The sequence below is a fragment of the Hypanus sabinus genome, chromosome 17, assembly GCF_030144855.1.
Source record: "Hypanus sabinus isolate sHypSab1 chromosome 17, sHypSab1.hap1, whole genome shotgun sequence".
In the NCBI taxonomy this organism is placed as follows: Eukaryota; Metazoa; Chordata; class Chondrichthyes; order Myliobatiformes; family Dasyatidae; genus Hypanus; species Hypanus sabinus.
Genome location: NC_082722.1, coordinates 39,266,906 through 39,294,572, shown reverse-complemented (window position 1 = coordinate 39,294,572; position 27,667 = coordinate 39,266,906). Strand labels below are relative to the sequence as shown.

Genomic DNA, 27,667 nt, shown 5'->3' with positions numbered 1-27,667 from the left:
ATTCAGTAAGTACTCTGTTCTATTTGCTTTGAGTCTACAAGAGATGACCTCACATTTTCCTCCACTGCAGTCAATCAGTGCAGCAATGGGCAAGTCAGCCAACATCATGTCTTTTGATGTAAATAAATCTTTGGTTGGTAATGTTTTATCGCAGTGGCTTTCAGGAAATATATATTTGATTATTTAACATGTAGTTGATTTGAATAGCTATTCTAGTGCAGTTAATATGCCAACATATGCAAACCGGCAGCTCCTGGTGTCTGCACTAGGTATTTTCTTTAACAGGTTATGTGTTTTGTTTATTGTTTATTAATTTATCAAAGGTTTGCGGAGGGGAAGGGCTCATATCTTTTAAGATTATACCTGCAGTTAAATCTAAGCATGCTGATTTATTTATCTAAGAGAACAGATTTGCTTTTTGAATATCTCCTACTTTGTTTTCCTCTACTCTTAAAGTAGTGAGTAGAGTTCTACAAGATTTGGGGCTGTAAAGTTCTGGCTATGGATGACCATCCACTGCCTGTTACTTTAAAATAAACAAATGGAGACATTAGCTCAGAGCAGAAGTGGAACAGCTGTGATACCTCAGCGAGGGACTAGCCTGCCAGTGTTTTAAGTAAATTCACCGTGGTGGATGGCCAGCTAGTTGAGGGATTGGGAAGTTGCCACATCCTTTTTATTTCTGTTGGATTGCTGCTGCAAGCTAAAGCAGGAGGGAAAGCTGAGGAAAAGTTGTTCAAAACTTAATTGTTTTTACTTGTTTATCGAAAACTGATTTTGCCATGGGGACCACTTCACTTCTGTGATTTTCAAATGAGGAAACTGAGCAGGCAGGACAGTTTACTTTTAATCTTTTGCCTCAGATCATGTTTACAAAATAGTTTTATGCTATATGTATGATTAACATGAATTGTGAATAAAATTTAGACCACACTCACTTTGTGTATTCAGCTGTTAGCCCCAGGCATTCAATGCTCATCACATGGAGAATACATTTTAATAGTTCAGAATTTGGGCTTCAAATAGCTGGGCAAACACTAGGACAAGCAAGGGGAATCAGCAATCTGTTTAGGGACCTTCTGCAGCTATTTCCCTGACCAACAGGTATATCCTCTTTGACGCTGCTGAAGGGGATGTTCTCTTATGGGCTCGCAGCAGGAGACCAAGCTGCCAGGTGAGACCAGATGGGTAGGTGGGGGAGGGGAGGAGGAATTAAGAAACTGGTAGATGCAAGAGGTAGATCACTGCAGAAGAATGAATCTTAACAGGAGAGGACTGTAGAGCTGATTGGCAGGTGAAGAGGTGAGAGGGCAACTAGAATGAGGAAGGTGGGCTGTGGAAGGAAAGAGGGGGAGAAGTTACCAGAATGTGGAGAAACCTATGTTCATACCATCAGGTTGGAGACTACTCTGATGGAATATGAGTGAAGAAAAAATTTATAAGGTTTTGCCAAGATGACAGGACCTGGGGTATAGGGAGAGGATTGGTTAGGCTAAGTCTTTATTCCTTAGAATGTAGGAAAGTGAGGGTTACCTTCCAGAACTGCTTAGAACCATGAGAGACATAGTCAAGGTAAATCTAATAGTCTTTTCACCAGGGTGGGGAGTCCAAAACTGGGGAGCATACACTTAGTGGCCATTTTATTAGGTACACATGTACATCTCCTTGTTACAAACATCTAATCTGCCAATCATGTGGCAGCAACTCAACTCAATGCATAAAAGCACACAGACTTGGTGAAGAGGTGCTGTTTCTGTTCAGACTAAACATCAGAATGGAGAGGAAATGTGACCGAATTGACTTTGACTGTGGAATGATTGTTGGTGCCAGACAGGGTGGTTTGAGTATCTCAGAAACTGCTGATCTGCTGGAATTTTCATGCAATACGGTCTCTAGGGTTGACAGACAATAGTGCAAAAAAAAACAAAAAATAAAGGCATCTGGTGATCAGCAGTTCTGTGGGCGAAAATGCCTTGTTAATGAGAGGTCAGAGACTAGTTCACTGTGACAGGAACATGACTGTAACTCAGGTAACCGCTCTTTACAACATCTCTGAACACACAATACGTTGAGTCTTGAAATGGATGGGCTAAAGCAACAGCCACTGAGTGAAGATTTAGGATGATAGGGGAAAGATTTAAGAGAGAGCTGAGTGGCATCTATTTCACAGAGAGGGGTTGAGTGTGTGGACAAGTCATCAGAGGAAGTAGTCGAAGCAGGTACATGGAGTGGAGGGGCAGGAAATTGGGATTAGCTGGGTGGACAGCATGGATTGTGTGCGCTCATTGGGCTGAATGGCCTTTATTTGTGTGTGTGTTTCTCTATGACTGTGCTTAGTTAGGCTGAATTTTAGACTGTGTGATTCCTTCTCTTAAAAAACTTGCACACCTCCAGGAACAAAGAGAGAAAATGGATCACTACCTCAGATCTGTAATTTGCAGACTGGTTGAAAACACAGTAGAATGTGTGTTCAAGTTCCTATTAAGCTAAGATTATAAATTTGAAACATAAACAATCTGGGTAACTTGTAAGGATATTGGGCAGCCTTCAAACTGATGGCATGAACTTCAATTTCTTCTTCAAGTAAAAATTTTTTCCTTCCTTCTCTCTTTTTCTATTTCCCACTCTGGCCTCTTATCTCTTCTCCTCACCTGCCTTTCTCCTCGCCCGGTGCCCTTCCTTCCCTTTCTCCTCTGGTCCACTCTCCTCTCCCATCATATTCCTGCTCCAGCCCTTCATCTTTCCCCCTCACCTGGCTTCACATGTCACCTTTTAGCTAGTCCTTCTCCTCCCATCCTCTCCGCCCACCTTTTTATTCAGGCAGCAAACACGAGGAAATCTGCAGACGCTGGAAATTCAAACAACAACACACACAAAATGCTGGTAGAACACAGCAGGCTCAGCAGCATCCACTTCTCCCTATAGATGCTGCCTAGCCTGTTGTGTTCTACCGGCATTTTGTGTGTGTTGTTGTTTTTATTCAGGCATCCTGCTTCCTTTGCAACCTTGAGGAAGGGTCTTGGGCCAAACCGTCGATTGTTTATTCATTTTCATAGATGCTGCCTGACCTGCTGAGTTTGTCCAGCATTTTTTTTGTGTGTTGCTCTGGATTTCCAGCATCTGTAGTACCTCTTGTGTTTATGATTTGAAATGCCATTTGGAAGTTTATTAAAGCGTGCTTGTTTCAATTTATAGTTACGTTTATCATTTCTGCCTTTGATGTGGAGATTAAATCATCTTGTATGAGTCTCTGAGTTCCTATTTTCTTAAAAGAAAACTACTGAATGAAGTACTTGAGTGCTTGTTCCATAATGAAAACAAATTGGATAATGAAGAATTAATTGGAAAGTTAAGTATTCAAATCATCATTGCAAGTGGACTGTTTCCTTTTTCAGTGTTTATCAAGTGTGCGCTATATTGGAACAACTTCAAAAATAAATTCAATAATTTTATTAAGTTCTAATTGCAGCTTGACTGAAAATTTCTGCAGCATTTAACAAACTGCTTTGAATTTACGCTCTGATCATGAAATGTGTTCTGATACGAAAGCAATAATTTCAGCCGTGAATAACAACTCATTTTGAAAGAGGCCATAACTTAGCAAAACGTACTGAGGTGATTCACGGGAGAAGGTTGAGCCATCATAGTTACAAAGGAGGTCAAAGAAAATATTCGGTACTGGAATATATGAACTGATAAGAGCTGGTGGTAAACCAGAAGGTGAGGAAATTTACAAGAATTAGATTACCCAGAATCAGGTTTATTATCGTTAGCATGTGTCATGAAATTTGTTAACTTAGTAGCAGCAGTACAATGCAATACATGATGACATAGAAAGAGAAAAAAGTAAAACAATTTCAGTAAGTGTGTGTGTATGTGTGTGTGTGTATATATATATATATATATAAATAGCAAGAACAGAAATAATACATATTAAAAAATGGGGTGGTGTTCATGAGCTCAATGTCTAATTAGGAGTCGTATGGCAGAGGAAAAGAAGCTGTTCCTGAATCTCTGAGTTTTGATTGTCAGTGAAGAGGAGGTATTATCACCAATCCACACAGATTGTGGTCTTCTGGTTAGGAAGCTGAGGATCCAATTGCAGAGAGAGGTACAGAGACCCAGGTTCTGTAGCTTATCAATCAGCTTATAATTAGCAAAGGAGACAAATATTCTAGTTAAAAGGGAGAAAATTAGTAAGTAATATTAAATCAATCAGCAAGGTGTCTAATGGATATACAAAATGGAAGAAGGTACATTGGATAAGTGTGAGAACCAATGAGAGTGAGATACGGATAATTAATAGCGGGGGAGAAAAAGAAATAACAAAAACACACACAAAGTGCTGGAGGGACTCATTAGGCCAGGCAGCATCTATGGAAAAGAATACAGTTGATGTGTTTGGGCTGAGACCCTTCGTCAGGACCGGAGAAAAAGAAGATGAGGAGTCAGAGGAAGAAACTCAAGGTGATAGGTGGAACCGGGAGGGGGAGGGGTGGAGTAAGGAGCTGGGAAGTTGATTGGTGAAAGAGATACAGGGCTGGAGAAGGGGAATCTGATAGGAGAGGACAGAACGCCATGGAAGAAAGAAAAGTGCGGGGAGAACCAGAGGGAGGTGATGGGCAGGTAAGGAGATAAAGTGAGAGGAAAAATGGGAATGGGGAATGATGAAGCAGAGGATGAGGACACGTAGGCATTACTGGGAGTTTGAGAAGTGAATGTTCGTGCCATCAGGTTGGAGGTTACCTAGGTGTTGCTCCTCCAACCTGAATGTGGCTTCATCGCAGCAGTGGAGAAGACCATGGACTGATATATGGGAATGGGAAGTAGAATTAAAATGGGTGGCCACTGGGAGATCCCGCTTCTTCTGGCAGACAGAGCATAGATACTCGGCGAAGCAGTTTCCAGTCTACGGCAAGTCTCACCGATATACAGGAGGCCGCACTGGGAGCACCAGATACAGTATATGACCCTAACTGACTCACAGTGAAGTGTCGCCTCACCTGCAAGGTTTGTTTGGGGCCCTGAATGGTAGTGAGGGAGGAGGTGTAGGTGTAGCACTTGTTCTGCTTGCAAGGGTAAGTGCCAAGAGGGAGATTGGTGGCGAGGGATGTATGGACTGGGGAGTTGTGTAGGGAGTGATCCCTGCGGAAAGCAGGAAGTGGCTGGGTGGGAGGGAAAGATGCGCTTGATAGTGGGATCCTGGTGGAATTTACGGAGAATTTTGTGCTGGACATGGAGGCTGGTGGAGTGGTAGATGAGGACAAGAGGAGCCCTATTCCTGGTGGGGTAGCAGGAAGATGGGGTGAGGGCAGACGTGCACAAGATGGAAGAGATGCGGTTGAGGGCAGCATTGATGGAGGAAGGCAATTCCCTTTCTTTGAAGGAGGAGGACATCTCATGACTTAGATTGGGAGACTGCTTCACCGAGCAGCTATGCTCCATCTGCCAGAAAAAGAAGGATCTCCCAGTGGTCACCCATTCTAATTCCACTTCCCATTCCAACATATCAGTCCATGGTCTCCTCTACTGTTGCAATGAGGCCAATCTCAGGTTGGAGGAGCAACACCATGTATTCTATCTGGGTAGCCTCCAACCTGGTGGCATGAATATCTACTTCTCCAACTTTGGGTGATGCCCCCTACCCCTCTGCTTCCCCATTTCCCATCCTCATTTTTCCTCTCTCACCCTTATTTCCTTGCCTACCCATCTCCTCACTCTAGTGTTCCTCCCCCTTTTCTTTCTTCCATGGCCTTTGGTCCTCTCCTGTCAGATTCCTCCCTTCTCCGGCCCTGTACCTCTTTCACCAATTGACTTTCCAGCTCTTTATTTCATCCCTCCGTCCACTTTCTTTCTCTGACTCCAGTTCTGGTGAAGGTTCTTGGCCCGAAACTTCGACTGTATTCTTTTCCATCGATGCTGCCTGGCCTGCTGAGTTCCTCCAGCATTTTTGTACAAGTTGCTTGGATTTCTGGCATCTGAAGATTTTCTCTTGTTTGTGAAATAACAGGTAGGTTACATTGATACTTTTCATTTGTCTTTACTGTAAAGGACAATGCAAATAACCTGAAGATTTCTGACAGGCTAGTTTCAAATACTGTGGAGGAACTTGCAATCGTCTCTATCTTAAGGAAGAAGGTATTAGAGAACTAATGGCAGACAAGTCACCAGATCACAGTGGGTTATTCCTAGGGGTTTTATGTAAATGAAACAATTGCAGAAATATTGAGTCATTAGTTGAGGTTTTTTTTCTTTTCAGAATTTCAGGAAGGTACTAGTGGATTGGATAACCACATTTGTGACTCCATTATGTAAGAGAGAAAAAAGGGAAACGTGGGTAATTATAGGCCTGTTAGCTTAACATCTGCCGCTGTCTGTAATGAAGAAATAACCAGTCACTCGAAGACACTTGATGTAAACAAATCAATTTCAGCATGGTTTTCTGAAGATGAATCTAGTTTGAAAAATTTGATTTTCAGTGGAGTTCTTTGAGGAAGTCATAAGAATTGATGGAAGGGAACCTGTAAGTGGAATGTGAGGATATTCAGAAGGCATTTGACAAGGTGCCATTAAAAAGGCTGATACACCTGGTAACAGCTCATTGTATTAGGGAAAATGCATTAGAACATATTTAATATAGGCTATTGTATAAATAACAGAAAGGCAGAATAAATGGGTCCTTTTCATAAAGGATTTAATGTGAAGTGCCCTAATTATTTCCAATTAATGATCTAGAGGACATGTGATGTATTCAAGTTTGCTGATGACATAGAAGTGTGTATGTGAGAGAGGTCATTTTGTAAACCAATGCGGACTCTGCAGCTGGGCATAGGTCATGCAGGATCTTGGCAACAGGACTTCATTCTGGGGAAGTGTGAGGATGTGCACTTCAGTAAGAGGAATCTGAAGGAATACTTTCATCTAAATGGATAAAGGTAGCAGGTGAGAGGAGTACTGAGGGATTTAAGTCGTCTTGTGCATGAATCTCAATGGTTAGCAAGCAGATACTGCAAGTGGTTAGGAAGGCAAATGACTGTTGCAAGAAGGTTGGTGTTTATTCATGGGACTTGTCGTAATAATTGTAAGGCCTCTCCTTGGGTACAATGTATGATTTTAGTTCCCTGATATACTGGCATTGGAGGCAGTCCAAAAAACACATTCATTAAACTTGAAACTTGCTGCCAGGTGAGGTGGTAGAAGCAGATTCAATGGTAATGTTTAAGAAACATAATCAGTAGAGAATAAAGGGATATAAACCAAAAAGTGCCTGTTTCTGTACTGTACTGTTCTTTGTCTTTTACAACCAGCTGAAGAAACTAAATCTACATTTTGTGGAGTTTAGGGGAAAGGCGATGATCTTTCTGAAAAATGATACGATTGCTAGGGAGTACGACAGGTAAATGTTGAGATGGTTCAATGAATGGGTGACCTTTGAAGGAGGAATGATTAGAAGGCGCACGTTTAAAGCTCAGGTGTGAAGCAATGGTGGTAAAGCTCTGACATTCTCTATCCTGGAGGCTTGAGGTGGCCAGATCATGGGAGATATTTGTGTATAAATATTTGAAAGAATGGGGAGTATTGGACCGAGGGGAACTGGCATAGTGGAGGACACGAGTGTCAGGAGTAGTCACAGTTGTAATGAATGATGGGGCATGTGTGAATGGCCAAAAAGACCTACTCTTACACTAACGACAAACAAAATTTTACATGAAACATTTATAAAGAAGTATTGAGATAGAGGACCAAAAAGCTTTAGAAAAGCCAGGCTTTCATGAATGAATCGGGGACAGAAAGGTAAAGTGGAGATAGTTTCAAGAGCTTCCCTTGCTAGCTGAAGACATGACCACCCATGCTGGATTGATGAGGATTAAAGATGCTAACCTGAAACTGGGCAAAGACAGTTATTCAGCTGGAAGATGTCACAGAGAAAGGGATGGATGAGACCACAGAGATTTGAAACTGGGGTTAGTTATCACAGTTCGATAGGGGAGATGTTGTTTGGTATGAGCTCATTTACAGTGGATGGTGTTGGGAGGCCGACTGAAAGAGCATTGGAGGATAACAGAAATGTAAGTGTGGGTTTTATCAGCTCATTAAGACCATAAGACATAGGAGCAGAATTAGGCCATTTGCCCATTGAGTCTGCTCCGCCATTCCATCATGGTTGATCTATTATCCCTCTCAAACCTGCCTTCACCCCGTAACCTTTGAACCCCTTACTAATCAGGAAACTATTAACCTGCTCTTTAAAGATACCCAATGTCTTGACCTCTACCGCTGTCTGTGGCAATCAATTTCACAGATTCGCTACCCTCTGGCTAAAGAAACATCTCTGTTCTAAAGGGACGTCCCTCTATTCTGAGGCTGTGCTTTCTAGTCCTAGACTCCAGTACTATAGGAAACATCCTCTCCATATTAACTCTATCTAGGCCATTCAATATTCGGTAGGTTTCAATGAGATCCTCCCTCATTCTTCTAAAATACAGCAAGTACAGGTCCAGAGCCATCAAACACTCCTCACATGTTAATTCTTTTGCTCATGGAAAATTTTCTGTGAGCGTCCTCTGGCCCTCTCCAATACTAGAACATCTCTTAGATAAGAGGCTCAAAGCTGCTCACAATACTCCAGGGGCAGTCTGACCAATGTCTTATAAAGCCTCAGCATTTACATCCTTGCTTTTATATTCTAGTCCTTTTGAAATGAATGCAAACATTGCATTTGCCTTCCTTACCACCGACTCAACCTACACGTTAACCTTTAGGGAATCCTGCAAAGGATTCACCAAGTACCTCTGATTTTTTTTTTAAAAAATTCTCTGTTTAGTAAATAGTCTATGCCTTTATTCCTTCTACCAATATTCCATCTGTCACTTCTTTGCTCATTCTTCTAATATGTCTAAGTCCTTCTGCTGACTCCCTGCTTTCACAACACTACCTGCCCTTCTACCTGTCTTCATATCATCTACAAACTTGGCACAAAGCCATCAATTCTCTCATCCAGATCATTGATGTATAGTATGAAATGAAACGGACCCAACACTGACCCCTAATCACTGGCAGCCAACCAGGAAAGGCCCTCTTTATTCCCACTTTTTGCATCTTGTCAATCAGCCAATCTTCTGTCCATTCTAGTACCTTTCCTGTAATGCTATAGGCTCTCATTTTGTTAAGCAGCCTCATGTGCGGCAATTTGTCTAAGGCTTCTGAAAATCCAAGTAAACAACACCCACTGACTCTCCTTTGTTTATCCTGCCTGTTTTTTCCTCAAAGAATTTCAGCAGATTTGTCAGGATTTCATCATGCTGACTCTGCCCTATTTTCTCATGTGCCTCAAGTACTCCAAAGCCTCATCCTTAATGATTGACTCCAACATCTTTCCAACCATTGAAGTCATGCTAACAGGCCTATGATTTCCGCTCTTCTGCCTCCCTCCCTTCTTAAAGAGTGAGGTTTTTAACTTTCCAGTCCTCTGGAATCTTTCTAGAATGTAGTGATTACTAATGGCTGCACAATTTCTTCAGCTACTTCTTTCATAACCCTGGGGTGTAGTGTATCTGGTCCAGGTGACTTATCTACCTTCAGACCTTTCCATTTTCCAAGCACCTTCTCCCTAGTAATAGTAACTACACTCACTTCTGCCCCTGAAATTCTCAAATTTCTGGCTTTCTGCTAGTGTCTTCCACAGTGAAGACACTACACAACACAAATATGTGTTCATGCTGTTACTACCTCTCCAATATCATTTTCCAGTGGTCTGATCTCCACTCTTTCCTCCTTTACTCTTTATAAATCTGATAAAACTTCAGCATCCTCTTCTATATTATTAGTTAGCTTACCTTCATATTTCATACTTTCTCTCCTCATGGCTTTTTTTTTGTTGCTTTCTTTGGCTTTTAAAAGCTTCCCAATCCTCTAAATTCCCATTATTTTCTTTCTATATTATATGCCCTCCCTTTTGCTTTTATGCTGTCATTGACTTCCTTTGTCAGCCATGGTTGCATCATCCTCCCTTCTTCATCTTTGGGATGTATCTTTCCTGCACTTTCTGAATTTTGCCCAGAAGCTCCAGCCTTTGCTGTTTTGCCCTCATCACTGTTGCTGTCCCCTTCCAATCAACTTTGGTCAGCTCCACTCTCATGCCTCTGTAATTTCAATTACTCCACTGTAATACTGATACATCTGACCTTAGCATCTCCTTCAAACTGCAGGGTGAATTTTATCATGTTATGATCTCCTAAGGCTCCCTTTACCTTAAGCTCCAAAATCAGTTCTGTTTCATTACCCAGCACCCTATTTAGAATTGCTTTTCCTCTTGTGGGCTCAACCACAAGCTGCTCTAAAAAGCCAACTCATAGGCACTTTACAAATTCTGTCTTGGGATCCAGCACCAACCTGCTTTTCCCAGTGTACCTGCATATTGAAAGCCCCCCATGACTATTGTAGCATTGCTTTTTGACAATCTTTTTCTATCTCCAATTGTAATTTGTAGCCCACATCCTGTCTGCTGTTAGGAGGCCTGTATATAACTCCCATCAGGATCTTTTTACCCTTGCAGGTTCTTAACTCTACTCACAAAGATTCTACATCTTCTGATTTTAACATGCAGATCAATTGGGAAAATCAGGTTGGCAATGGATCTCAAGAGAGTGAGTTTGTTGAATGCCTGTGAGATGTCTTTTTAGAGCAGTTTGTCATTGAGCCTACTGAAAGATCAGCTATACTGGATTTGGTGTTACGTAATGAACCGGAGATGATTAGGGAGCCTAAAGTAAAAGAGCCCTTTTAGAAGCCAGTGATCCCAATATGATTGAGTTCAAATTGAAATTTGATAGGGAGAAAGTGAAGTTTGACACAGCAGTATTTCAGTAGAGTAAAGGAAATTACAGCAGTATAAGAGAGGATTTGGCCAAAGGAGCTGCAGTCAGGGGTATATATATATATTCCAAAAACGAAGAAATACTCGAATGGCAAAATAGTACAACCGTGGCTGATAAGAGAAGTCAAAAGTTCATGTAAAAGCAAAAGAGAGGGCATATTTCAAAGCAAAAATTAGCAGGAAGAATAAGATTTGGGAAGCTTTTAAAAACCTATAGAGAGCAACTAAAAGAATCATTAGAAGGGAAAAGATGAAATATGAAAGCAAGTTAGCAAAAAATATCGAAGTGGGTATTTAAAGCTTTAAGTATGTTTAAAAAAAATAGGGAGTCAAATGGACGTAGGTCACTAGAAAATGAAGCCAGAGAAATAATGGGGGATAAGGAGATGACAAATGAACTAAATGAGTATTTTGCATCAATCTTCACTGTTCAAGACACTAGCAATGTGCCAGATGTTCTAGTGTGTGAAGGAAGAGAAGTGAGTGCAGTTACTATTACAAGGGAGAAAGCACTCAAAAACCTGAAAGACCCATGGGTACATAAGTCACCTGGATCAGATGAACTGCACCCTGGGGTTCTGAAAGAGGTAGCGTTAGAAAAGTGGAGACAATAGTAAGGATCTTCAAAAATCATTGGCCTCTGGCATGGTGTCAGAGGACTAGAAAACTGCGAATGTCACTGCACTCTTTAAGAATGGAGGAAAGTAGCAGAAAGGAAATTATAGATCAGTTAGCCTGACCTCAGTGGCTGGGAAGATATTGGAGTCAATTGTTAAGAATGAGGTTATGGAGTTACTTGGTGACACTGAACAAGATAGGACAAAGTCAGCATGGTTTCCTTAAGGGAAAATCTTGTCTGAGGAACCTGTAGGAATTCTTTGAGGAGATTGCAAGTAGGATATATAAAGGGGATGCAGTGGATGTTGTATATTTGGACTTTCAGTAGGCATTTGATAAGGTGCCATGCATGAGGCTACTTACCAAGTTAAGAGCTTATGGTATTACAGCTAAGTTATTGACATTGTTAGAGCATTGGCTGATTGGCAGGAGGCAGCAAGTGGGAATAAAAAGATCCTTGTCTGGTTGGCTGCCAGTGACTAGTGGTGTTTTGCTGGGGTTGGTTTTGGGACCACTTCTTTTTATGCAATATATAGATGAATTAGATGATGAAATAGATTGGTGGAGGGGCAGGTAGTGATCGGAAACAGGGAGGATGCAGAAGAACTTAGGACAGATTAGGAGAATGGGCAAGAAAGTGGCAAATGAAATATGTTGGAAATGAATGGTCATGCACTTTGGTGGTAGAAATAACTGTGCAGACTATATTCTAAATGGAGAGAAAATCCAAAAATCTGAGGTGTAAGGAAGTCCTTGTGCAGAACATCCTGAAGGCTAACTTGAAGTTAGAGTCAGTGGTGAGGAAGGCAAATGCAATGTTAGCATTCATTTCAAGAGGTCTTGAATGCACATGCAGGGATGTGATGCTGAGGCTTTATAAGGCACTGGTGAGGCCTCACCTTCAGTATTGTGAACAGTTTTGGGCTCCTCATCTAAGATGTGCTGGCATTGGAGAGGGTCCAGAGGTGGTTCACAAGGATGATTCCAGGAATGAAAGGGATATCATATGAGGAACGTTTGATGGCTCTGGGTCTGTACTCACTGGAATTTAGAAGGTTGAGTGGGAATCTCATTGAAAACTTTCAAATGTTCAAAGGCCTAGACAGGGTAGATATGGAAAAGATATTATCTGTGGTTAGAGAGTCTAGGACAAGAGGGCACAGTGTCACGATAGAGGTGCATCCATTTGATGCAGAGATGCAAAGTAATTTCTTTAGTCAAAGGGTGGTGAATTTGTGGAATTTGTTACCATAGGCAGCTGTGGAAGCCATGTTGTTGGGTATACTTAAGGCAGAGGTTAATGCGGTGATGGTATAGATATGTGGTCAGTATCTTGGTTCGGCATCAAACAGAATCCCAAGATTAGACATGCTGGGATTCATCCTCATTCATGGCCAAATGGGAGGCACAGATTTAGTGAATACAGAACAGAGGATATAACAAGGTTCCAAGACAATGAGCAAAACGTACAACACGCTGGAGGAACTCAGCAGTTCGGGCAGCATCTGTGGAAATGAGCAGTCACCGTTTTGGGCTGAGACCCTTCGTCAGGTGACCTACTGAGTTCCTCTGGCATGTTGTACATGTTGCTTTGACCACAGCATCTGCAGTGTACTTTGTGTGTCTAAGACAATGAGTTTTACCTTCTAATGATGAAGCAAAAGATACTTTTCAATCATGAGTGTTGGACAAGTATTGTGATCTGCTCAGATTTGGGAAAGGTACAGTGTTCATATGTCAATGAAGCTGATGTGTTTTTGCGTGATGTGTGTATTATGTGTACTATTGTGCTTTACACCTTGATTCAAAGTAGCACAGTCAGAATCAGAATCAGGTTTATTATCATCGGCATGTGAAGTGAAATTTGTTAACTTAGTAGCAGCAGTTCAATGCAATACATAATATAGAAGAAAAAAATTAAAATAATAGTAATAATAAATAAATCTTATTCAGTATACTTTATACAGTATACGTATATTGAATAGATTAAAATTGTGCAAAAAACAGAAATACTACATATTTAAAAAAAAAGTGAGGTAGTGTCCATTTAGGAATCAGACGGCAGAGGGAAAGAAAGTGTTTCCAAATTACTGAGTGTGTACCTTCAGGCTTCTGTACCTCCTATCTGATGGTAACAGTGAGAAAAGGGCATGCCCTGGGTGCTGGAGGTCCTTAATAATGGACGCTACCTTTCTGAGACACCGCTCCTTGAAGATGTCCTGGGAACTTTGTAGGCTAGTACCCAAGATGGAGCTGACTAGATTTACAACCTTCTGCAGCCTCTTTTGGTCCTTGTTTCTATATACATTATAGTTAAATGACAATAGAAAACACGAGTGAATCTGCAAATGCTGGAAATAAATAAAATCACAAAATGCTGGCAGAACTCAGCAGGCCAGACAGCATCTATGGGAGGAGGTAGTGAGGATGTTTTGGGCTGAAACCCTTCATCAGGAGTGAAGTAACATGGGATGGTCGAGGGGGGATAAGAAGTGGGGGGAGGGATGAAGTAGAGAGCTGCGAAGTGATAGGCTGAAGGGAAATGGGCTGGGGGGGGAAGGTGGAGAATTATGGGAAATAAAAGAGAAAGAAAGGTAGGGCTGGGGGGAGATTATAGTGAGGGGGAAAAAGAGAGAGAAAGAGAACCAGACTAAAATTATAGATAGGGATGGAGTGGGGGGGGGGGGGCAGGGGTATCAATGGAGGTCTGTGAGTTGAATGTTCATGCCGACAGGTAGGAGGCTGCCTAGGCGGGAGATAATGTATTGACTTGACTTGATGTCGTTAAAGGAACAAACATGGAAGTCAAATGGGATTTAGCAAAGGTTTGAACCCTGGTGAGCCTTCTGATATAATTGAACAGGAAATTGGAAGTTCAGAATGGCAAAGAGATAATATTATCCATATAATGACATTTGGCCCAAAGTTACAAATTCCTGCATAATTGGGTTGAAGTTCCCACTTTGTATGTAATTAATACAAAAGCAAAACAATGGCTATTTGATACCAGTTGCTATTGCTACTGCACTCCTTGATAGAGCAAGCACACTGCTGTTGATTTGTAGAGTAGCTCTGATGATCGATCATCCTGTGATATAAACCAAACATTGCATCTTGTATTGGGCTATTTGTACAAAGTACAGTTTCACTCTTGAATTACTTGGTTGCTAGTCACCCATAGTTCTAGTTCTGCATTTGGTGCTAAACCCCTGCAGTGAAACAAAACTTAGAATTTTTCCTAATGGATACAAATTGATCCATTTTGTTCACATTTTCTCTTTAATCTTAATGAATACAGCTGTATGTGTAGGTGATTGAAACAGTCCTGTCATTGTGAATTCAGTGCTAGTATTGTCATTGGTATTTATTCTCTCTGAGGATGGGTCAGAGACTGCTATGGTGATTGTAATTTAGGAATGAAAATGTTCTGTTCTTCTCTTCTGGCACCCCCTTGCTACCAGAATCCTATTCTTCATGCTTACTGTCACAATACCACAGTTTCCGCAGTGCTGAAAAGAGATCATTGAAACATCCACTCATAAACTGTTGGTCATTGCTCTTTAAATATATTTGCCAACTCTAAATGTTCATTGTTCTCCATGCCTTGCTGTCACCATGGAACTGTTTGTAATTAAACGTGTAAGGGCTTACACACATTCTGTCCCCGATAACACGAAAGCGTGAAATTGCATTTTAATTTATATCCTAATATGCAGTGTCAGAATAGGCAATTCTGTTGTAGATTGGGGAAGACTTCGGGTATTTTAGCCTAACACGACTGAGTCAGTGCAAGTGTAGAGAAATCTGCATATACAATATTATTCCATTCAAAGAGGCCTATAGTAAAAATCAGTTAAATATCTGATAGATCCCAGAAGATAAGATAGTTGCATATTTATGTTATTTTTGAAGAAATCTAGTGGAAGATTTCAAAGGACAGGTGCATAATACATGTGCAGTTCACAAAGGAAAGGTTAATGGAAGCACATTGAGTGAAGTGAAACACGTGGCTGATTCTCTTTAACCCCTTTATCTCTTCTTCCTTGTAGGACTAACGCCACTCAAGAACATCGTCAATATCCATTCCCGGATGTTAAGAAGAATAATTGTCTGGCAAGGATAATTCTGAAGCACTTAAAAGAAAAAAACATTATTTTAAACTGAAAGATCATGCTCAGCTCAATTGATGAAGTGCACGTGGTGGGTTTGAACGTCAGAACAGACTGGGAAGAGTGACCACTCCCCTCCCCCAACCCATCCCCACCCTCTCTCTTTCTACATCACAAAGGAAGGCACTAGACAGAGTGAAATGAATGAACAGCCTTCTTTGCCAGACAATAAAAAATACCTTTAACAGGGAGCCCTGAGTTGCCAACTACCAAAGTCTTACCTTAAAGAAGAAAACTTGGAATTATAAACAATGCCGTCCAGAGGGAAGTACTTTATTAATGAAAATGAAACTCGTCGAAGAACAGACTCACTCTTTGAGACCTACTTCTATATAACCCAGCAATTCCCACTTGTTTTTCATTTCCTGTTGATTATTACTGTGGCTTGTATAGCCCTGATTATCACCTTCTTTGCCACTGATCTGGTAAGTTGAAAATGTTTTGTCTATGCACTGTAAGTGACTGAGCAAAGGAAAAGTTGCTTTTTAATGTTGGTTTTTAGTATCAGTATTGTTTTAACATGGGGCTCACTAACTATATGATAGACTGTAATTTGAAAACTGAGTCCTAAAGTACATCGTTCACTTAGAGTTTCATTTTAAGAAATGGAACTGGATCAAAGGTCACAGGCCATGTTTGTAAACTTGTGCCCTCGGCATCTACTGTGAGCGCAGGAGCATGCTCCCTAGCAAATTGTGCACCGTTGTAACATAATGTACTATTTAATATTTCAATAAGTTTGGGGAAAATCCTGTAGCTCCCTCTTTAACAATACAATAGGGGACTTGTTTTAACTACTTCATAATTAGTCATTGCAAAGTGTCCTGTGATTAAGCTAGGGTTAAATCAGTGGGTTGCTGGCACCATGGCTCAAAAAGCCAGAAGGGCCTATTCCTCACAGTATTTCAAATAAATAAACAAATAAAATTAAAATGCCAGATATGGATCTGGGACCAACTTAGCAAAGATGACTGGGGATGGGCAATAAATTCTGATTTTGCTAAAAACAAATAAATAGATTCTAACCATTGTGAATTTGAATTTCAGCTGCAATTTTTAATGAAAGTGTAATTACAGGTTCAGTTTTAAAAATTTCATGATTGTTACTTGTAGACTTTATTTATATTTACATGTGACAGAAGCTGATGCCAGTGTTTGTTGTCAGAGCAGAATTCCTTAAAATCTGTTGGGCAAAAAATCAATAATTGAATCATATTGTTTCTTTTGCTGCATCACTGTGGGGGGGGGGGCATGTAGATTAAACAATACAGTATCTGAATGTTTCTAAAAGTTCTTTGTACACTTATCAACCATTGCTGGTAATTGTACTACTTTAATCCTTCATTTTCCATGTCTTTTTGGGGCACCATCTTCTCTTAAGAATTTACTGAAGAACACTTACAGGATAAGCCTATTAAAAAGTACTCTTATTTTTGTATTTTGACGTGGAGCACAGGTGGGAAAGGGGAAACGAGCTATTTCATTTTAGAAGATTTTACAACAACCGTTTGCCAATGCTTTTCTGGAACTTTGAGCCTGATATTTGAGTGCTGAGGCTACTCTTGTAGAAAAGTATTGCACCCAGGAGAAAATTATAAATCATTTTTATGTTTTTAAATACCTGTCTCTATGAACTGTTAATGCCAACAGAGGCTCTGTTGCTAAGGACAAGATTTGCTTAACCCATTGTGCTAAAGTTTAGACTTGACAGGATTCAGTGTAATTATAAGATGTAATGTAGGCTTTTTGGATTGAGAAAATTATGGGGTGTTGTTTCCATTAGGTATGCCTCAGAAGTCAGATGGTTGTAGGTTCGGGTCCCTTCCCAAATATTTGGGCACACACACATCTATATATTTTGAAATCTGAGATAATAAGAAATTAAACCCCATATCTGTGCATCATTCCTTCAAAGAATTATATGAAAAAGGGGACCCAAAGGCACTCCTTGAATTAAAGATGACTCCATTGGCACGGTTTCAATTAAGAAAGTTTTTCCAACATGCTGAACAATAATTAATTTCTCAGACAGCATTACAAAAACATAATTATCTGATTATAGTCACACAGTTGTCTGTGAAATTTTGCTGTTTGCAAATTAACTGCTGTATTACAATCTGCCTGCCTATTTTTCATGGTATTATTTTGCCACAGGGTGCTTAAGATACATTAATACTGAGCGTGAATATACGTAGTTATGACCATAGTCACTACAACTAGATATTGGCAGGTGACAACTTGCAAGAGAATGTTGGTCTTTGAGGAGTCTGGAGTTTGCAGCTGGTTGACTTTATGAACTTTACAGTGGAATGTCAAAGATGGGATTTTAGTTGTAATAAGGAAGTTATGATTCCTGGGCAATATTTAGAAAGATAAATGTTTTGTTAAAAGAGGAAGAATGAAAATGCAAGTGAATAATGCTAATTCAGCAAATCATCTAGGGAGTAAACAATAATCAGTTTCTAAATTTAATTTTTGGCAGAAAGATCTTGAAGGTGGGAAGAACAAAACTTTTCCCAAGTACATTTGTTTGTTTTACTCTTCAGGAAGCTGCCTCTTCTGGGAGTCCGCTCTTATGAATTAACACCTATATAAATCAGCAGTTAGTGGAATTTCAAGCAGTTTGTAGTAAGCATATTAACATTGAAAGGATTTATTTAAAATCCTGAAACAATTTATGATGAAGACATAATTGTATGAAAAGGCAGAGGAATCAACTTCAATAATTAATTTAATGTTAGAGAGAAAAATAGAGATTACAGGGAGAGCAGAACAGTGGTATTAGCACAATAGCCTGAATGACTTATTTTTCCACTATGTGATTGCTTGGGTTTTGAATATTCGATTGCCAATGCTGAAATCTCAAGATGAAATACAGTCAGCCCTCCTTATCCATGAGGGATTGATTACAGGACCCCTCGCGGATACGAAAATTCGCAGGTGTTCAAGTCCCTTATTCAACCTGTCTCAATGCGGTGGATCTTAGGACCCAGTGGCAGAGATCTGAATCTGCAGTGTTTCTGTTCACAAAAATAATCACAATAACAATTGAAAATAAAGTGGAAATAATAAAGTGATCGGAAGGAGGTGAAATGCCATCGGTCATTGGAAAAGCGTTAGGCTACGTCGGTCAACAAACGGAACAATTTTAAAGGATAAAGTGAGAAAGGCCCTGCCCCGTTGAAAGCTACCATTATTGCTAGCAACGAAGTGGTTTAATTATTGGGTTTTGGGGTTTTGGGTTTTTGATCCTCCATATCAACCCGGCACGGTGGAGAGTGCACTCCATAGTGATCTGTCACTAGATTGAACTCCGGAACTTCCCGAGCCCGGCGCTGAAACATGCGTTCTTAAGCGTTTTATATGCATAGAAAGGTAAAATATATACTATATATGAATGCAAACATTTGACTAACTGACGCTAAACAATACCGGATGTACCTGGTCTGACTTACTTAGTAAGAGAACTTCCGATTTTTTTCAATCCTGATCCACGATAACCCAGGCACATCCTTCCGTACACTTCAAATCATCTCTAGATTACTTATAAAACCTAATACAATGTAAATGCTATGTAAAATAGTTGTTATACTGCATTGTATAGGGAATAATGACAAGAAAAAAAGTCTGTACATGCTCAAACAACAAGTACTGGAAGAGCACTTCCGGGTTTTTGCAATTCGCGGATAAGGAGGGCCGACTGTATATACAAATAACTGTATTGAAGATGAAGAATGTTACTTAGTGCTGCAGTTCTGAAACTTCCTTGTTGTAGAAATCCACTCAGATCTAATAAAAAAAGTGAAAATTGATGAACTAGGTAACTCTTGTCCACGGCTAATATTTTGTCAGTACTACCTTGGAAATAAGGGAGTTTCTGTTCTGTTCTCTAAGAATCGCTTGCTAAGGAAAACAGGCTCATGCAAACAGTATTAAGGTGCAGGCATTCCTGTCGTTTTAGGAGGAGGTTAATTAGGAACAAAAATAAATAATTTTTTAAGGAAGGCTTATTCTGTCTTTTGGGACAGCTTCATGTGTCAGCAGCTAGAGTTTCTGGTTTCCATCTCCAGGGACCAGCATATTATATGAACCTTGGGCTTCCTCTGAAGGCTTCCCTTTCCCCTCACATCCCCTCACATTGGTAGGTTATTTGACTGCTATAAATTTACCCTCTGTGCAGATTAATGGCAGAGGGAATCAAAGGTGAGTGTCCATCAAAGGAGGAACATAAGTGCTTGGGAATATATTCAGGTGATACAGGGAAATGTGAAGGAGGAGTGGTACTACTGGGATTCCACTCCATGGAGCCAGCAAGGGCCTGATTTGTTCTGTGTCATTATAAGAAGTAAAATGATAAGACTGCATATTATCTGAATTGACATTATTGTACAACTTAATATAATCATTTGTTTCAAAAAAGAATGAAAGAAATTTGTATTATTCTTATTTGTAAAATGTTAACTGTAAGAATTTATTAATGAATAGTTTGTGTGTCAAATTCGGAAAGCTGATTAGCCAGTTTGGAAGTTTTTATTATTAATTTTAATATGGAGTTTTGAGGACTCCGTAGGGATTCATTAACTGTAAATCTGCATGTTACATAATTCTTTGAATTACTGAAAATTGATGAGGTACTTTGATATGAGCTGAAGTCCATTTTGCACTCTTCAATAATTTCATACATGCACAGTGCTGAATAACTTTACACAGAAATGGAAAGGGGGGTCATCTGTATTTCATGTTCATGTTTCATTTTTTTCTCATGCAGAAAGTTCTGGATCATCTTCGCTTTTTTGTTACATTATGCATCGCTCTGGGGATATTTGTAGTCATTTTTGTTCTGGTCTTCATTGAGTCGTTATTTCAAAGATGCATGAAGATATTCGCGTTGTTTATTTGGCTTTGCCTTCTTATCATGGGGTATATTTTCATTTTCACTGGTGAACCTATCTCCGCTTGGGACCAGGTATGACACATTTCAGTTTTCAATTTCGCTTATAGTGGTATCTGTAAACAAATAGGGTTAGAATTTCTGCAAAGTTTCTCCTGATAATTTTGGCAAAAAGGTGTTCTGATTGGAAGAATTTCTAAAAGAAATTTGATGTTGTTGCCTCTCATGAATATTCTGTTCATTTTATTGTAGCATCAGTTTGGTTTGATTGATTAGTAAGTCCCATTCTTGAAGCAGAGTGTGTGTGCAGCATTACCAAAGGCCCATCCTTTGAATGAGCTGTCAAACTGATTCTTACTGAAGCAACAGAGTTACAAAGAAGACCACATTTGCGTCATGATCAACATTCTTAACAAACTGACCACAGATTAAGTTCCCATTTTAAAAAATCTCTTGTTTATTGGATCAAGCTTACAACAAAATGACTGCTGGGCTTGCCCAGGGAAGCTCATCCTGTGCATTACAAAGTTATTTCAAACAGAAGTTTCTAAGTGATTTTATAACATGCTGAGCTATGTAATGTTTAGTTATGTTTCTGTAGATATTTTTGTAGGTGGAAGGTACAAAAGTGCATCTGTTTTTTTTCAAATGCCTGCTGTGTTATCTCTAGGGGATGATATTTGGTGTGAGGATCCATTTGGCAGGGCCTGTGCATCTGCCACTTTTCCATTGATCCACAAAATAAATAAATACCTACTGTAGTGATGGTTGTACTGCAAAATTGGTGTTTTGAACTCTGCTCAAAAATTAGGGAAGCAGGTCTCCTGAATCAGCTGATAGAACTATTTTTCTATTTAAAAAATGTGAGTTCAGAGAGGAGAGAAGCAAAATTGTGAATTAAATACTTATGAGTAAATTTCACTTTTGCTTTCACTGGTGTAGATCAGCAAGATGCATTTTAAAGGCTGAATTTTGGTGATGTAAAGATAATTATGTTTGTTGGGAGGGTACAATTTGTGGGTGGAGATAAGTTAAAAATTTAAACAATAAGATAGTTTCTGTTTTCTTTAAGGTGCCATTCTTTTTGTACATTGTCTTTGTTTTATATACAATGCTGCCGTTATCGATGCGGGATGCCATCATTGCCAGTCTCCTGTCGTCCGTCTCTCATTTAGTTACGCTCAGTATTTATCTCTCAACTTCACTGAAACCACCCATCTACCTTGCTCATCAGGTGAGTCGCCTTTACTAAATTTTTAACTGTGACCCTGATTTTTGACCACCTCTAGGTACAAACCAGAACCTCATTTTTAATTGGGTAAAAGGTAATAATCTTTGTTTCATTAATTTTAAACAGGAGGAAGGATGCAGCACCGTACATAATAATGAGCTTACTTTTACTTTCCACACCTTAGGAAATGTAGTAAATTTTTATCTTTTTGAAAAATCATAAATAATGTCTATGGTAAACATATTTAAGTGGAACATAGTAATACTTAATTATATCATACAAATAGTTTCTGTGACTAGACTCTTTAATTTCTTTGCATTCTTGAACATATTCTACATAAAGCTTTTGATTCAGTTTGGTTTTCTATTAGTATTTTAGCAAAATTGGGTACTTGTATATTTTTTAATTTCACTCATTTATCACATATTTCTGTAAGACATAAGTAAATTGAAATAAATAGTAAATGCAACTAAAGATTTGTTTAACTTTGCCCTAATTACTTCTTGAAAAGGATCTTAGTTTTCTTTAGTGTTATGGAGAACAGCTTTCTGATCATTTCCTTTTCTGCTGTTTCATTTCTAACCATTTGCTGTGTTGGTTAGTGCATCCCCCAAACTAATGGCAGTGATCTGTATTCTATGTGAATATCTTTAAAACATCTTATGACATACTCAATTCAAAGTAAATGAAGTGGAATTTTATTAGTGAAAAGAAAAACTGAGACTGTAGAGGATTTATTTTGTTTTTTAAAAAATTACTAATTGATAAAACTAAAAGATTCATGCGTTGTATAAATGTCAGCCATAAACCTCAAGCCCTGCATGAACCTTAACCAGTTTGTCCAAGAGTACAAACATGTATGTAAGTCTAGACACAGACCTATTTATATCTTAGGATAAAATGGTATTTTATCACAAGTGGAAGGTTAAGTTAAGTTAATTGTACGTTGTCAAATGAAACGTAGGCTGTTATATTTATCTCGGGGGACTGGAAATTCAAGTCTAAGCTGATTGGAGAGCAAAGTCAGTCGTCTTACCTAGTCAGGAACTAAAAGAGTGAAATAGAAATGCTGAACGTGGGTGCAGCAAGTGGAGAGAAGCGCAGTGACGTTGACCCTGTGTGATGTCTTACTGACAGCTGTCAAGCTGCTTCACGAAATACCATTAATGCAGTGGAGGCTGTGCCAAGTCTTTGCAGGAGACATTTTGCATCTGCCCTGTTTAAAGGATCTCAAATCGCCTGTTGAGTTGTTAGCTGGGTTTGCGCATAATTTCATTCTCTGAATTCAGAAATCAAGGTGACCATTGATGGCAGTTTCTGCTTGAGCTCAGAGTTATTTCATTTAACCTAAATGTAACTCTTAGGGCTGTCGGCTTGTGTTTGCCTAAGGGAAAATCCGTCCACCCGCCAAACCGTGTCTCCCGTTTGCATAGATGCTGTGTCATGCACACTGGTACAAATTCGCACACACAATATCAGACAGCACACAATGTACGTTTTGCAGATTACGCTTTACAAATCTGACTGGAATTGGGTAATTAATAGCGATACAATATCAAAAGAAAGAAAAGGGCGCCAAAACTTATCAGAGTTCAATCAGTCCGTGTGCAACCATTGGAGCTCAATTATCGAAGCTTTCTGTCCACCATTCGATCTTCTCTGACCTCCTCGACCCGCTGCCTGGGACCAACCTTGGTGGTCGACCAGAGCGCGTCCAGCACACCTGTCCTCTTCGGTTCTCCTCCCGAAAAACCCACCACTCACTACAGGTTCCAACACTTCCAGACAAAACACCATCGCTTCCATTGGTTAGATTCTCCGTTATCGATAATTATAACCCAAACACTTCAACTAAACAGAGCATTACCTGATCAGTTACCTACAAAAGAAGCCATTTCATTATAATGCTGCAGAGAAGCCATTTTATATATGTTAACATTACAGTTAATAATTTGAGAACCCTGCATAAAAATGGGTGCTCCAATCATTGGTTCTCCAGAACAGCCAGGAGAAAGGGTGAGGACCAGGAGGCAAGGATAACATACATAAATGAAAGAAGTGCATGTTGGAAATACTTAGTAGATCAGGCAGCATCTAAGGAGAGATCAAAGTCTGAGCTAACGAGTTAGGTTGACAATCTTTCAAGTTGCCTTTCAAAAGAATATCTTAAGCTCTTGAGTGGGGGAGGGCTAGAGAAGGTTAGGTTAGGAAAATGCTCCCCAAGATACTTCAGAGATCAACGTTAAATATCCAGTGATAAGAAGATTAGAAATAGGAGCAGGGGTAGCCCATCTGGCCTGTCGAATCTGCTCTGCCATTCAATAAGATCACGGATGATCTTGGTATCGTCTCAACTTCACCTACTTGACTCTACCTCATTGCTCTTAGTACACCTGCTATGCAAAAATCTATCAAACTGTGCCTTAAGCATATTTACTGAGGTAGCCTCTACTGCTTCCCTGGGCAGAGAATTCCTCAGATTCACTGCTGTCTAGGAAAAGTTGTTTCTCCTTATCTCCAGCTTAAATCTATTCCCCTGAATCTTGAGGTATAACCCCCTAGTTTGAGTTTCACCTTCTGGTGGAAACAACTTTCCTATCTCCATCTTATCTATATCCTTTATGATTTTATATGTTTCTATAAGTTGAATTCCAGAAAACATAGTCCCAGGCCACCTAATCTCTCCTCACAGGTTACCCCATCAACCTGGTGAACTTCCTCTGCATCTCCTCTAAAGCCAGTATACCCTTCCTCGAGAGAGGAGGCCAGACCTGCCCGCAGTATTCCGGGTGTGAGCTCACCAGTGCTTGGTATAATTGCAGCATAACCACCCTGCTCTTAAATTTAATCCTTTTAGCAGTGAAGGCCAACGTTCCATTTGCCTTCTTGATAACCTAGTCACATCTGCAAACCAAACTTTTGCAATTGATGCACAAGCACTCCCAAATTCCTCTGCACAACAGCATGCTGCAATCATTCACCACTTATTTAATAATCTGATCTTCTATTTTTCCTTACAAAGTGGATTACCTCGCATTTACTAACATTGTACTCCATCTGATAGATACTTACCTATCTATACCTCTCCGTACAAATTCCTTTTCCCCTCGTTTTGGTGTCAATAACAAATGCAGATATACTCCACTTGGTCTCCTCATTAATGTATATTGTGAACAGATGCTGGCCCAGAACCGACCCCTTTGGCACTCCACTAACCACTGGGAGCCAACCAGTGAAACACCCATTTATTCCAACACTCTGCCTTCAGTTGGTTATTCAAGGACCAGGCAGTAGGAAGGTATTCTGTCACAGTCTGCCACGTGGGTATGTCTGGACTGCAGTGACTGGAGAGGTGAAGGACATTGTCATCTTGAGCCTGTTAAATTCTGTGTCATCTCAGTCACCCAGCATGTCACATTGGTACTGTCGGTGTCATGCACCTAGATAGAGCATGTGAAGTGTTTGTCCTCGGAATGCAGCTTGTCCCCTCTTTATTTTTTTGGTTGTGCTAGACAATGGTGTGTTTCTTGGGGCCATTTGAAGGTTGGTGGTCTCCCATTGATCCTTGACAACTCCAGTCTGGTCGTCGTCAAGGTCGGAGAATAGAATGTTTGGTGGGGTTGAGGAGTGAGTTAATGCTGATTTGTGTGGGATTGCTCCTTTTCTAATGGGTGAGATCAGGAAGTTGATGGGGGAAAATAACCTGTAACACTTAATGTAGGGAAATTTTATGGGATGCGGCAGAAGGACAGAAACTTAAAAAGTGATAGTGGGACTGCAGAGGCAATCAATAATACTGCACAGTTAAGTGAACATACCTACACTGGGCTTAACAATAGGGCAGAGTCTTTTAATGCAAACGTAGGCCTCAACCCTCATGTTACAATCTGTTTTACCAGTCATCTGGGCCTCATTTGAACAGGAGAAGTTTGTGCAAATGATAATGAATGCTGTATGTCATTCACTTTGCACGTCGGGTGGGGGGGGGGGGGAGGGAAGGAGTACAAGGTGGCAGCTGATAGGTGGGGGGGTTGAAGTGAGAAGGTGGGAGGAGATAGGTCATGGCCTTCTGCACTTTGAAAATGACATACAAAACATGACTATGCCAATGATCTTAAGCAGCTTTGCGATTCAGAAAGCCACAACATTCTGGGTACTCATTTCCTCTTTTAAGTGGTTACTTTAACTCTTCTCTGCAGATGAACTGGCTGAAGCTGTCCCAGCCCAACTCCTCCTGAGACTGGAGCTTAGTTAACTTGCTAAATCAGGCCTAAGTGAAATGATTAAATTTCTTTGTTAATACTTGTATACTGCATTTGCTTTGGCCACCACCTGCCAAACACAAAAATATGTAAAATGTTATAAAGTATAGAACATTTCTTCCTCTACCCAATGAGTCACTGATCTTTCTTACACAAATTAAAATGAAGTTTCACTTTATTTTTAAAGCAGAAAGGTAATATCAAGTCCAGTAAAGTTTAGAAATTCAATACGCGATAAGGTTTGATATTTCTTACGTTACAGAAGATCATAAGACATAGGAGAAGAATTGGGCCATGGTGTCTGATCTGCCATTCCATCATGATTGATTTTGTTGTAGACCTGACACTGTTGTTTTGGTCTTCCAGCTGATCTCCAATGCTGTGATATTTTTGTGCGGTTGCTTAGTTGGCTTTTTTCACAAGTTTTCAATGGAACATGCCCTGGAACAGACTTACGAGGATACTTTGAGTTGTATCCAAATCAGGATGCAGTTGGATGTGAAGAAAAAACAGCAGGTGAGGATGGCATCTTCTCAACTTCTTCTCCATCCCTTAAGATAGGGAAAAATGTTCACAGAAGAAAATAATGCATTGTCGACTCAGTTTCTAAACTTCAGCTTGAAGAGATTGTGAACAAGAAATACGATAAAGCATTCCCAACAATTTTTCAAAGTTGAGAGTAGTGTAATTTGTGTGATTATGACTCTGTACTAAGGTAACTGTACATTCAAATGCCATTCACAGGTTAAAATTAGATTATCCAGCAGTTGTAAAATCATTATTGACCAAATCAAGTAGAGAACACGTCTGAGTAATGGAAACAGTGATAATTATACACAGGTCAACTCCTGGTCAACTCATACAGCATCGTATTTATACTGACAGAATTGGCTTGGTTGTTCCTCAGTGTCTCCTATTGTTGAGATACTTCTTAAAGTTTTCAGCATCATAAAGCCTTAACCGAGGTCTTGGAGTAGTGGAAGCCTTAAAGTGCATTTAGGATAGAACTCAGGGCCTGAAATGGTACAGTTGCGGATTTTGTGAGAAGCAGAGGGGAAAATAAAACAGTGATGGTTAGACACATACATGGATTAGAAAGATTTAGATCAGACATTGGCAAATGGAAAAACCTTAGATGGGGCATCTTGGTCAGCATTTCCCAGTTGGGCTGAAGGGCCTGATTTCATTCTGTAAGACTGTAAATGAGAATACAGTTGAGTGGAAGTGTCAAGATAATGATCCTTTAGCTACTACTTTTTACATCAGGTCAGATCCTACCTCAAACTGCTCTCACTGGTTAAGGGTGGGTAGAAAGGACAGGCAGATGACTGAGATTGGTGTTGAAGACTCAGGGAAGAATAGAGTGGAGAAAGACTGTTATCAGGAGAGGGGTATTTTTAGACATGCCAGCACTGGGAGAAGATACCGCATGAAGAACAGCAGAGTTTAGGAGTTCAGACATTATAGATGATAGGAGAATCTGAGGTGCAACTAAATAGAGCCTCGAAAGGAGGGGTTAGCTATATAATCTGGTCTGCATTGTGGGGTGAAGGGTTGGTGCTGGGAATTAGAAGGATGAGTGATAGAGACAGTAGGATGACAACATGAAACCGCAGTTGC

General features: G+C 40.0%; 1 protein-coding gene across 7 annotated transcripts in view; it reads left to right on the top strand.

Moving 5' to 3' along the window:
• Positions 1–27,667, top strand: part of adcy7 (adenylate cyclase 7) — a 173,507-nt gene that overhangs the window by 78,840 nt on the left and 67,000 nt on the right. For 6 of the 7 annotated variants that reach the window (XM_059992886.1, XM_059992885.1, XM_059992880.1 and 3 more), the window contains 4 exons: positions 15,544–16,088; positions 20,432–20,629; positions 21,627–21,788; positions 26,414–26,563. In XM_059992886.1, the coding sequence (XP_059848869.1) occupies positions 15,915–16,088; positions 20,432–20,629; positions 21,627–21,788; positions 26,414–26,563 (684 nt within the window). In that variant the 5' untranslated portion in view covers positions 15,544–15,914. Of the gene's footprint in view, positions 1–5,986; positions 6,011–15,543; positions 16,089–20,431; positions 20,630–21,626; positions 21,789–26,413; positions 26,564–27,667 lie in introns of those variants that run through there. The other variant, XM_059992884.1, reaches the window with a different exon arrangement.